General features: G+C 41.4%; 1 protein-coding gene across 1 annotated transcript in view; it reads left to right on the forward strand.

Moving 5' to 3' along the window:
• The window catches only part of ctnna2 (catenin (cadherin-associated protein), alpha 2), a 509,943-nt gene that overhangs the window by 32,541 nt on the left and 464,324 nt on the right, over window positions 1–13,078 (forward strand). Inside the window, exon 2 of the mRNA XM_049572760.1 lies at window positions 8,861–8,967. Coding sequence (XP_049428717.1) covers window positions 8,866–8,967 — 102 coding nt within the window. The 5' untranslated portion in view covers window positions 8,861–8,865. The remainder of the gene's footprint in view (window positions 1–8,860; window positions 8,968–13,078) is intronic.

The following is a 13,078-nucleotide window of genomic DNA, read 5'->3' on the forward strand; positions in this document are numbered from 1 at the left end:
TATTTTCTCAACAAAACACACACCGTCGCTTTTTAAAAAATGCTCTGAACTTGCCTTATCTGTGTTTGAATTTTTATTTTTCTCACAGTAAATGACTCATTTTCTATTCCTCTCCGTCTTGTTTTGCTCTGATCGTTCGTCAGTCACACACATACACACATTTGTACGCAGCAGATGGCGGGACATCTCACAAATTACAACAACTGAAATCTGACTCATGCTCTTCACCAAAAACATGTTTGTTGAACAAAACAGATCTGAGAGGGAGAGATTTTATCCCTCCTCAGAAACAGGCTCACGCTGTGGTGTGGGAATACCTTGGAATTTGTATAAAAAACAGACTTCAGATCACTGAGATTGTGGGGGGAATGTGGAGGAAGGAAGATAACCGAACTCACAAGTAATCTGAACACCTTGCCACTGTGCTTGTTTACCCCTGTTTCACTACTCTATAGTGCATCGCTGTATAGGATGGTGAAAATGGATTTGTGTCAGATTACTGGGAAGTCTTTCCTTCTCTTAGTCTTGCGGATGTGCTTTTACTTTTTCCAGTATTGTCTGTTAAGAACGCGAGGCCAACTCATCAGAGCTGTTGGACATAATGCTTCCTGCTCAATAAAGTATCAGCTCACAGTTTGGTTGTGTTGATTTGTCACCTTTGGACAAAAGTGAATGAAAGATATGGCGCCCTCAGCAGATCTAAAGAGTCTTAGTATTCAGGGGTGCGCTCAGCCTGGGCAGACACCTTGCACTTAAGGCAGCTGCACCTAGTTGACCTTATATATGTAAGGAAAATGTTGTGGTTTAACAGTTAAAGTGAACTTTAACTACACCCTCAAATTGTGCTTGAATGACTGCAGAAGGTGTCTTATGGCTAAGTAGGGGGTTAGAGGACATGGGAAAGACTGACTGCCCACGCTCAGTGTAGCTCGGACATTGATGTAGAGCTGGTGGTCAGAGGTAATGGCCATGAGAAGCTACTGTCACTCTCTGTTTCTCTGCTGGAAAGACAGGAAGTCTGGTGGAGCTTTACAGCTACTAGAAGCAAATGTAGGGTCCTTTGAGAACGTTACTGTGTGGGTACCTTTGGTGTTGTTGGGCTTACAGCTCGACTACAACAAGGCTTTCCTGTGTGTGTTTTTTAAAGATATTTTTTGAGGCTTTTTGCTTTTATTGGAAAGGACAGATACAGGTTTGGATTCCAGGGTTGGAACTGAACCTGCAGCAGCTGCGGCAAGGACATAGCCTTTTGTACATGGGGCGCCTGCTGTACCAGGTGCGCTATTGGATGCTCTCAAAGTATGTTTTTTAACTCTAAATACAGCACCGATTATTGGTAGGCCCATGTGTTCTGTTCACTGCCACTTATAAACAAATTTTGTTCATGTACGCCATCATTTTTCAACACATTCTCACTCCCATCTCATAAAATTCGTGCAGCTCTGCTCTAGGTACCTCGCCAGCATCATTTTTCGATGCTCATGAACAGCATGCAGATTTACGCTCCTTCAATGCATTGCGTCTTTTCAAATTAATCTTCCGTTTTCACAGGAAAGGCACAGTTTCAGCTTGTTAAATAGGTATGTCTCTTTCAAACTAAACTTCAAACACTGGTAAAATATTCTTTGTTTTTAGGTTTACTTCCCTAGGTTTCGGCAATAAAAGCACGTGCTTAGGTTTGGAAAAAAAAAAACATGGTTTGACTTAAAATAAATATGTTTGTTGCTGATGTAATCTAACGTTTTGGTGAGATAAATCATGTACGTAATGTGATATGTCACTAGTGTAGTATGCCACATATACTAGCACAATATGTTGTTGAAATAAATTGACTGACTTTTGGTTTCACGTAAGACACGAACTGTTCTCCCGACAGAAAGTCCGGAGTTTGTTTGACCCATCCATCTCCCACTCCACCTATGTGGAATTTCTTGCTCTGGGCAGTTGCCCTGGGCATCAAAAACACCTCTACCCATTGTGTTTCATACTGCCACTAAAGAGTTCCTTAGTGTGTCATGAGTTAGGAATGAGACAGGGTTGCATTTTTTCACCTAGGCTTATCTGTCTTGCTATAACAGCATGCATATTAGACCTCAGCGACTTCCCTAGTTTGTCAGGGAGGAGCCAGAGAGTTCTGCAGAATCAAACCTTCAAATACAAGCAGACAACTTCTGCCAGTTTTGAGCAAAAAGGTATTTTTTTACTCAACCAATATGAATTTGGTTAGAAAAATATCATATGCCAAGAAGAATCTATCTGAGTTTGCGTTCAGAAACAACCAAAACGTTTTTTTGTGTAGTTTCTTTTTTGTTCTTTTTTACCAGGACAAGCTTACAGTCTAATATCAAATACACATAAGAGTCCACAACATAGTGTGTCAGTGTTTGATACACTTCTCTTAAACTTGTAGCTTATTTGTTTGTTTAATAGTAACTTAAACTATTCCATTGAACCACTAGGCGAGTTATTTACAAGGTGGACATACTGTACCATTCAATGATACACGGAAGACATTCTTTTCAAATGTATCCCAGAAATGTTTCCCCATCTATCGTTCTGTATCACCACATTTGTTGTTAAGTAGTGCAGCTGAATGTGCTGAATAATGACATTATAAATGACAGTCTCTTTGACAGATGACAGTCTCTCAGCTGTTCTCGCTCTGTCCTCCTGAGAGACTCCCTCATGTAGAAACATCTTTGACTGAGTCTTTCTTTGCTTCCCTGCTTTTATTCTGCTTTATCAGAAACCCTGTTGTTGCAGGGTTTTGAAGATTTAGAGTTTTTTTGTTGTGTGGCCTCATTACAAATGCACTGCACATGGCATTGAAGTTATGCAGAGTAACCAAATATCTCACATTTTTACAATTATGATACGCAAGTGTGAAGAGCATTCATTGACAGGGTCATGACATTTACAGAGATCTCCACCAACAATAAACTACATCACCAGTCACCAGAACATTCACCGCCACTGGCAGTGATATAATAGTATTGTGCACTGTGAAATGCATGCTCTGCTTTCAGTCTGCTATCTTTCAGTTGAGCCTTCTTTGTAATGATGATAGCATTTGTATTTGAATCAGATCAAAATTATATTCCAGTAGCTGTAACACTAGGTCATCAGAAAAAAAAAAATCTCCTCATGGTCCCAGCTACCTGAACAGAACTGGGTAAATCTGTCTTTTCCTTTTATGCTCCGCAAGTTTGGAATGAGCTATAAGGCACACTAAACTTTCAAACTTTACCCTCTCTTGACATGATTTGTAAGTATTTTGAAATCAGTTTTTATAGAACAATGATATTGCCTTTTGCCAATGCCATTTTTAACTTTATTTTTTCAAGATGTGAGATACCATTGTGACATGTAACCAAAGTTAATAACTAACAACGCACTAAGCAAAATGAATAAAGAAAGCACAAGTAAAGGAAAAACAAAACAAACACATTCAGTCACAAACCCTCAACAAGGTAGCAAATATTATATTAGAAATGATAAAAGGTGACCAAATACAAACATATACTATCCAAACCCCTCACCTCCAAGTCCGTACAATTCAATCCATCTATACTTCTAAGTTCATATTATTCACAGTATTTACTTGTATTCTGGTCAGGGTGGAGAAGCCTCTGAAGCTGCATCTTACATGAAGGCTACCCAGTGTTTGACTTGCTCCTGAAACCTTGCACCTCTTAGCCTTCACAAGTGCATCAATATTAAATGTACAGAGTCATCCAGTGGGCTGGATTTGACCCTTTGGTGGGCCAGTTCTAGCCATGGGCTGCATGATGCCAGACCATCATTATAGAGAAGCATTATTAGCATGATGGTGCCAAAAGAATTGTTTTGTTTGACCAACAGTAAATACATTTAGTTTACGATAATATTAAACTGGGAAAAGAGGCAAATCCTTAATTTAAGGCACCCAAAAGCATTTAGAATTTTTACCATGAAAGTGGCATAAAGATCAGTTATCAAAATAATTGAGGATTCATTTTTTTTCTGATCAACTAGATAAATACACTCGCTGGCCACTTTGTAAGGTACACCTTGCTGGTACCGGGTTGGACCCCTTTAGCCTTCAGAATTGCCTTAACTCTTAATGGCATAGATTCAACAAGGTGCTGGAAACATTCCTCAGAGATTTTGGTCCATATTGACATGATAACATCACGCAGTTGCTGCAGATTTGTCGGCTGCACATCCATGATGAGCATCTCCTGTTCCACCGCATCATAAAGGTGCTCTATTGGATTGAGATCTGGTGACTGTGGAGGCCATTGGAGTACAGTGAACTCACTGTCATGTTCAAGAAACCAGTTTGAGATGATTTGAGCTTTGTGACATGGTACGTTATCCTGCTGGAAGTAGCCATCAGAAGATGGGTACACTGTGGTCATAAAGGGATGGACACAGTCAGCAACAATACTCAGGTAGGCTGTGGTGTTTAAACCATGCTCAGTTGGTACTAAGGGGCCCAAAGTGTGCCAAGAAAATCTCCCCCACACCATTACACCACCACCACCACCAGCCTGAACCATTGATAGAAGGCAGGATGGATCCATGCTTTCATGTTGTTTACACCAAATTCTGACCCTACCATCTGAATGTAGCAGCAGAAATCCAGACTCATCAGACCAGGCAATGTTTTTCCAATATTTTATTGTCCAGTTTTGGTGAGCCTGTGTGAACTGTAACCTCAGATTCATGTGCTTAGCTGAAAGAGGTGGCACCTGGTGTAGTCTTCTGCTGCTGTAGCCCATCTGCTTCAAAGTTTGACGTGTTGTTGGTTCAGAGATTGTCTGTAACAAGTGGTTATTTAATAATTTCTCTTTTTTGGACTTTCCTCTGTAAACCTTAGAGATGGTTGTGCATGAAAATCCCAGTAGATCAGCAGTTTCTGAAATACTCAGACCAGCCTGTCCGGCACCAACAACCATGTGTTCAAAGTCACTTAAATCACCTTTCTTCCTCATTCTGATGCTCAGTTTTAACTTCAGTTGACCATGCCTACATGCCTAAATGCATTGAGTTGTTGCCATGTGATTGGCTGATTGGCTGATTAGCTATTTGCACTAACGAGCTTGACCAGGTGTACCTAATAAAGTGGCTGGTGAGAATAAATCGACTAACTGCAGCATGGCATTTTCAGGTCTTTTAATGACATTTTTAATCAATGACAAGAGGCATTATTTGCATGATACAGTTATGTTTTTTCCCAACCACAGTGCCCTTTAAATTAGTGCAGGCAGTAACAGTTTGTTTCAAGCTTCAAACATTTACGGTTTAGTTATAACTGACACACACCCACTGCAGCTTATCACTTGCTTCAAATATCTTCACAAACCGCCTTACGGTGCTGCCGTTTTTTCATCAGTGGCATGTTCCTCTGCCCGGAGAATTTGTATCCCTTCTGCCTATTTTCACTCTGTGTACCATCTCTTCAGGGAAACCTTTAGTATCATAAAGGAACGCTGCCAAAGTGAACTTCAAAAAAAGCTGCTGTCTTAGGCACCATTTATTCCCAGTTACTACCTAACCAGCTGGCTGCTAAAGTAAGGTACCTGAAATTGACTTCACCAAGACTGCTACCGTAGAGGAAGACTCACAACTTTTCTGGTCTTTCTGAGCAGCAAAATGATGCAGTCTATTGTGAAATGGCAACAATAAGTTCCAAAATAACAAAAAATGTCATTTTCTCTGAGAAACTCGACATAAATTGTACACACACTGGCTCGCACAGTGCATCTTGTTTTTTTGGAAAGAGGCCACAACTTTCTCATTTCATCAGCAAATGTGAAATCAGCTGTAAGGAAGAGAATTTTTTTGCATACTTTTCTTTGTAAATATGTTTTGCCCCACATTCAGCAGTTGTAGCACTAATATAAGCTTGTTGATTCACAACTTGCAATGGGTGAATGTTTTCTAGCTCCATTGTGCAAGTTTTCAGTTTTCACCACAAGTAAATTAAGACTGTAATGCTGTATTCAACACTCCTCTCCACCCTAGTATGTGTAATTTTGAAAATGTCAGAACAGAGAAATTATATGCATCATTCCCTCAGGTTCTGTCAAACGGCCGCGCATGATAGATTGATAAATTGACGGACACACAAAGCCTGATTCATTGTCCCTGTCCAGATTTCCTTGCGGGGACAAAAATGTAATGGCACCAGCATAAGTGAAATCATGACATGTTTTTGAATCTAAAGGTCCGTGCTTTTCTGAGAGAACTATAATGTCTGGTTTGTGGTTTCATCAATAGTGCCAGGTTGCCAGATTTCCTCCTGTTCATCCATCTTTAACCCACTGTGTGTCGTATTAGAGGCCTCTGGCCCAGATCTGTCATTCTTATTCACATTCTTTATTCCCTTCTGCCTCATTGACATTGGCAGTAGACTGAGCCAGTCCCAGCTGGCTCATTCTGAAATTGCTTACTGTAGAAACACATCCCCACAGTAAAACAGACTGCTACCCCCATGCCAGCTGTTCAGCCCTCACACTCACCTAATATAACCCCATTGAGCTTAAGGGTTTTAAAAAGTGTAATGAGAAAATATTCCAAGTTAAAGAGCAGATTGTCAAAAGGACTGTACAATTGAGACACATATTGCGGAGCTGAGCGGCATCTCAGGAGTGCATCATTTCACTTATGTGACTTGTGGTTTCGCTGTTTTCTACAGCACAGAGATGTGGCCTTTAAGACGATTGTCAGATTAGCTGAATGAGTTGAACTTCAAGTTAATTTTATCTCCAACTTTTCTCCTGTTAATCTTTGCTTTTTCCTCCTTTACTGTTCCCCTAATTTGGACACTCCCATAGTAAAACACTACAGCACAATGCAATATTTGCACCTGAATGACTTAAAGTAAATCAGCAATGTGGCTAAGTCTATGCCAAAAGTCCACTGAATGACATCAGACTGAATTTACTGTAGCTGCACCCAATAAGTTTCAGCTTTGGAGAGATACATTGCAATGGTGGGGTTAATTAAGAAAGTTAATTATAGAAAATTAAAGGTTAGAGACCGGTTGTTAATTTGTGGTTTTTGGGAATTGTTGACTGTGCTTCATTTTATTTGATGTGCAGAGCCGAGATTTGCTGACCGTTAACAGAAACTGGATGTCCACAAAAAACCTTGTTGTCGAGCCAATAGTTTCTGTCTGGGCTTCATTGTATTTTGTGAATTGCTGAGATGTCTGTGAGAGTTGAGCATTGGCACAAACCTCATAATAAAATAATGATTGGTTAAATGTGATTTTTGACATCAGGTAGTCCATTTCAATACAGGTTATGTGGTTATTGAAAAAAAAACTTATGACACAAAGGCTATTTACCTTCTGAGACAGATGGGATTGCCAGAGTGCACTAGTTTTACAGCCACAGAGTGGTTTATCGTGTTTATCCCATGGCCAAATTTGGGACAACACAGTTTTAAAATGGATATTTCATGTTGACACTTTGCTGGGCCTCGATATAGCCTGAAATTTATGATGAGTCATTTGTAGGCTGTTAGGCCCAAGCACTGGCACCCCATAAGGGTGCGTACTCCTTAATGTCATCGCACCCAGTAAATGTGTACCTGTACGTGCCTATAAAACCGTCACTACTATTGCATAGTGACTGCTGATAACATTGTGTCTAAAGGCCTTTACATATCAGGGGTGTGATGAAAAAACTACACGATAATATGAAATACTTCCATCCATCCATTTTCATCCGCTTATCCGGGGCCGGGCATCACTGTTGCGATGTTATGACGTGATGTCCGTTCAGTCAGACAACTCACGTTTAAATGTTTATTTCAACAGCAGAACATAGTCAGAGTTTGGCGTCTAGACTCCGGCCTCATCGCTCCCTGCGGATATATTTTTACATGAGATACTGGGGAGTGATGATTAAATATTTCCCACCTTTAGCCGGAGCCTGCAGGTGGATGCTGGGGTGGAAGTGGGGCTGAAAGAGCGAGCAGCAGCACTGATGCAGGGCAGCAGCGGCACTGACAAGGCAAAGAGAGAGCTGGGAAGATTTTGCAGCTTAAATACACCGCCAGATTGGGAGGGTGTGTTTCGTGGATGACATATGGGGAGTGATGTGTGACATGTGTGTATGAATCAGTGCAGCTCGAGTTGACTGCCTGAACTATGTTGCAGGCGTCGCTCCATTTATGCACAATGTGATTGGTTGATTCCTTTATTCCCGGTGCAAAGCTCAGAAAAATGGACTTTGTTCTGAAAAAGGAAAAAAAAAATCTGTCACTTTTTCACTGTGTGATATTTGGGTTCTGTGTAAAGAACATAGAGTTGACATACGGAAGACCAGAGGTATTAAAAGGTGAACATCCTAAATGATCTTTCCTGATCATCTTACAGCTCCTCTTTACAGAAGTGCCTGTAGCGTGCAGTAGGAAACTCAGGAGAGCTGACCTGGACAAATTCCTGCTGGCGAATCAGTGCATTTGAGAAAACATACAGTACAGTTGGTTAGCGAGACTGCACATTTGGGACACAACTACCACCTATGGAAGAGTTCTACAATACAGTGCTGCCCTAGAAGGCTTCGGCCATCTATAAAAACCCAACCCATTCTAAACCACTTGTTATCTGCAGTATGTGCTGTCTTATCAACTTGTCAGCTTTCGAGGAACACCTATTCCTGCAGACTTACATTCAATAACAGCTTTTGTTGTCGAGAGCCATTACACAGCTGAACAAACTTTGTGAACACCTCCAGCCACACTGTTCTCTTGGGCATATGTAATGTGCAATGTGAACTGTCACAGAGCTTATATGTTTTATCGAGCCAGAAGCTTTTCACAACGAAACATTTTTCTAACCATTGATTTGCTTTCCTCCCAACAGAGACCATGACGACCGCCACCTCCCCCATCCTGTTGAAATGGGACCCCAAGAGTCTTGAAATCCGCACCCTGACTGTGGAGAGGCTCCTGGAGCCCCTGGTCACACAGGTACTTCAGATAGCTCATGTGATGCATTGAAGTTTGAAAGATAACTGGAGCCGAGTTCTTCTCAAATGGGTTGATGTCTTTTGATATACAAAGTAACACTAGACGAGACATCCAAGTATATTTTCTGATACTCTTAAAGGTTTGTTCATAAGCAATAAGTCCTCTCAAGTCTGATGATGTCAGTTGTGACAGACCTCTGAACACAAGACACTTGTTATAGTTCACAGTGACAGTAAAATGGATTACATTCTGGTCGCACTTTTGCTGGATCACTTGTTACAAAGATGTTAAACTCTACTGGGTCCCTGCCAAAGACTTTGGCTCATCGCCACTGACTTTGTTTGGCTTCTTTAGCTGAACAGATTGCTGCACATGACTTTGGTCACCTTGGCTTATGTGACTAAGTCTGTCTAGGGTTGGATGTTGTTTAGATTTTGCAGGTTCAAATTCAGGGCAGCGTGGCGCGGCGATGCAGTGGTTAGCACACAGCAGGAGGGTTCTGGGATCGAACTCTCCAGCCGGCTGGGACCCTTGCAGTTTGGTTATTCTTCCCATGTCAGTATGGGGTTTTTTGGGACTCTGTGGCTTCCTCCCAAAGTCCAAAGACATGCAGGTTAGGTTAAATTGTGACTTGAAATTACCTATAGGTGCTGAATGTGAGCGTGAATTGTTGTCTGTCTCTGTAGCTTGAACATCTGGCTTTTGAATTTGATGGTAAAGGTCACAACTGTCATTCACTCCTTGGCTGACAGTGACTGAAATACGACCCCTAGGAGGACGTGCTATTTTTAGCGCCTTTGCCAGTTTGATGCAGTGACCACCAGTCACAAAATTCCGTCCTTCCCAGCCCAAGATTCGTCCCAAATTTAGTCTGCACCGAGTTTGGGAGTGAAACTGAATGAATAAGATATTAAAAAAACGAATTAACCACCATTAAATTTTCACTGGCTTCCTTGCTGCTTTGTACTGTTTACTAACCTGTTGTCCAGCCTGCCCGTAACATCGAACTTGGTACCCCAAAAAGGCATACTTGTCTACTGCAGAGCTGTGTACACATCTTTGGTACACAACAGGAAATCAGTCTGTCGCTTTATTTTAACGGGTTTCCCTGTGTTTAAAACACCCGCATGACACATGCTAATGTTGGTAAACTGAGGTTATATGTGTCGGCCTTGTAATAGTCTGGCAGCGTGGCCAGGATGTACCTTGCCTCTTGACCCTGCTGTGACTTTGAGTAGGGTAAGTTGAAGATAGCAGATACAGATATGTATGGTTTGAGGTTCAGATTCAGATGTGTATCTGGTACCTGGCCTGAATCTTTCTGAATCCTAGTGCAGAATACAGTCATGTTATTAGAGTAAAAAGAAAAAAAAGAAAACATTGTAAGTAGCTTCTTCAGGGTTAGGCTTTTATGAAAGAGTCTTCACCTGACTCAGAGCATGTGTAAAATGTTTATGAGGTCTGGGATTATGGTCAGTCATGGAGTAGCTTACAAAGCAGTATGTACATCTTCGAAAGCACAGCTTTGGATTTTAAATTGATTAATGTTCTCACCAGCACCTGAATGTACCATCAGCTGCACTACACTGCGGCAGTTACTGAATATAAAGCCCAGCTTTGTCAAAAATTAAATACGATATGCTCTTTACGGTGATAATTAAACCTATCCCAAGCAATGTTAAATCTTTACCAGCCACAACAATGCGTCACGGCTGGTATTCTTTCAGTTTTTGAGTCTGTGTGTGTCATCATGGCAAAGTGTGGTCCTGTTGACACCTATTGTGCTGGGAACTATCACAGATCACAGTTTACTTTCACAGTATTTTGCCAGGTGTTAATGTGTCTGTGTGTCTGTGGACAGATTTTGTCGATATGATAGCATTGCAACTGTTCAAGATGCAGTCATGGAACTTTACAGGTTGGGAGTTGAGGTTGGGGAGTTGAGTTGGGACCAGAAGTAGGAAGGAAGGAATTAGGGAAGGGGCAGTTTCCCCCCTTCTCACTTGACCCCCTGTCTCACGAAACTCAACAGGTGTATTAGTTAAGATTACAATGAAGGCCCAGGTTGAAGATGGGTGTGGTAGAGGCAAAGGCACTGGAACTAGGAAATCTAAAAACCTTTGGTACGCTTTGGGAAATAAATAAACTATTTGCATGGTAATATATGAACAGACAGACAACACTGCAGGTTTCCTGAGGTTTTTAGAAACCCCACTACAAAATCAAGCAGACTTACTCACAGTAGTCACAAAATGAGCGCAGCATCCAGGTGGGACTGTACCTATTTATTCGAGGAAGACATCCCTGGCAACTCTCCCGTTTCTTCAGGATGTCTTCATAAAGCTGCTTCATTGCAGGTAATGGCTGACCCACTGACAGTGGTGGTTATTAGACTTGGAAAGACTAGATTTACACCCAGCCCAGGACTCAGAACACAGCCTGTTTACTCCTCGGTCCCCTAGAGAATGTATTGTGAGTATTGATTGTAGACTTTTCGCCAGCTTTACCTGTTACAGCAGCAATACACAGCCGTTTTATCTCCTATTGTCAACTTTTTATGTTTGTTTTCTTTTGGAGACAATGGATTATTATAGTGCCTCCGTTTATCTGATCTTACACACAAAACTCCTCATATACCCACTTGTTTCGTAACCACTCTATTTGACGCAGAAGTGAGACTAAGTAATCGTTTTTTAAGTTACAAGGAAAGCCCACAGTCCTAAACAAGTAGCACAAAATGAAATTTAAGGACCAACAGAACAGAATAGTTGGTAGAAGTTTATCAAATAGAGTAACACGTCGGGGCACCCACTAGCTCACCTAGGAGAGCGGACTCCCTATTTACAAAGGCTTTCTCCTTGTCACAGCAGCCATAGATTCCAACCTGAGGCCCTTTGCTGCATGTCGTCCCTCCCCTCTTTCTCTCTTTCACTCTGGATCTGTCCTGTCTAATACAGGCAAAAACACAGAAATAGAGCAACACATGAATGCTGCATAATTTGTTTTTTTCAAACATTTCCCACTGTAATACATGGATAGCTGAGACACCTCAGTAAACAACAAAATACAAAAAGCTGTTGTGCAGTTATACATGAAATGAGATGTGTGCTGTTTTCGAAATAAGAGGTGAAAATGCTGAACTCAACAATGCAAATTCTTGCAGTGCAAACATAAACAGGAATTGATCTCGTTCTTGTGAAATATAATGTGTTTGCAGGCTTTCCGCAGCATAGCCCATGCTTCTTTTTAAACAGATGTGTAAAGATACTTCCACTTAGAGGTCGAGCAGAGTCAAGTCTTTTGAGTCATACAGCTCGTAAGTAAAAGTACTAATTGTTTGTGTGAAGTCCAAGATGAGTGCAGCTCTATTTGATATCGTCAAGTCATGTTGACATTGACCCTTCACTAAGTCACGCCCCTGTATGCAGACTCGCCAATCATAATTTAGTATCAGGCTGGCTCAGACCAGGGTCTGACAATAACACAGCTGTGCTCCATTGACTCTAATGCAGTCATTTCAGATTTCCTTCATTTTCAGGCTGGTTTTGTGGATTTGGAGCTAAATGTTGTGTCTGGGGCACGTCGTGTATTAATGATACGCCGTTCATCTGCACACACTGTGATGCCACACAGCTGGTTCAATATCAGCAAAGTTTCCCTTTATATTCATTGTCTTGTGTGGCGATCAGCAGTGATGTGGGGGTTCACTTTTACACTGTGATCTGTAGCCTATAGTTCGGCTTTAGCTTCTAACTATCTTTGTCTTTCTAACCTGTTGTTGCTGCTGAGTCAGTTTGACATCCTGGATATATCCTTCAAACACAGACTGTAGACCCCTCTGTCTGCTTCTCTCTGCAATCACTGTTTCACTTTTCCAAAAGTTTCTTCAGGGAGTGTAGTTAGTTACAGTGTGGGCTCCATGCTTACTCCGACAGCTTGTGGGGCCATGACATAGGGGCGGGGCTTAGGGAAAGGTCAGTTGTGAATCCTGTGACTTACTAAGGTTTTGATCATATGACTGAAGTCCAAGCCTCTCACTGAATTTTCTTTTTGCTTTTGTTGGTGACATAGTTTGAGTGAAAGAGGTGTTCACCCTTCGAATAGGATCTGT

This window comes from Epinephelus fuscoguttatus, linkage group LG3, assembly GCF_011397635.1.
Source record: "Epinephelus fuscoguttatus linkage group LG3, E.fuscoguttatus.final_Chr_v1".
NCBI lineage: Eukaryota > Metazoa > Chordata > Actinopteri > Perciformes > Serranidae > Epinephelus > Epinephelus fuscoguttatus.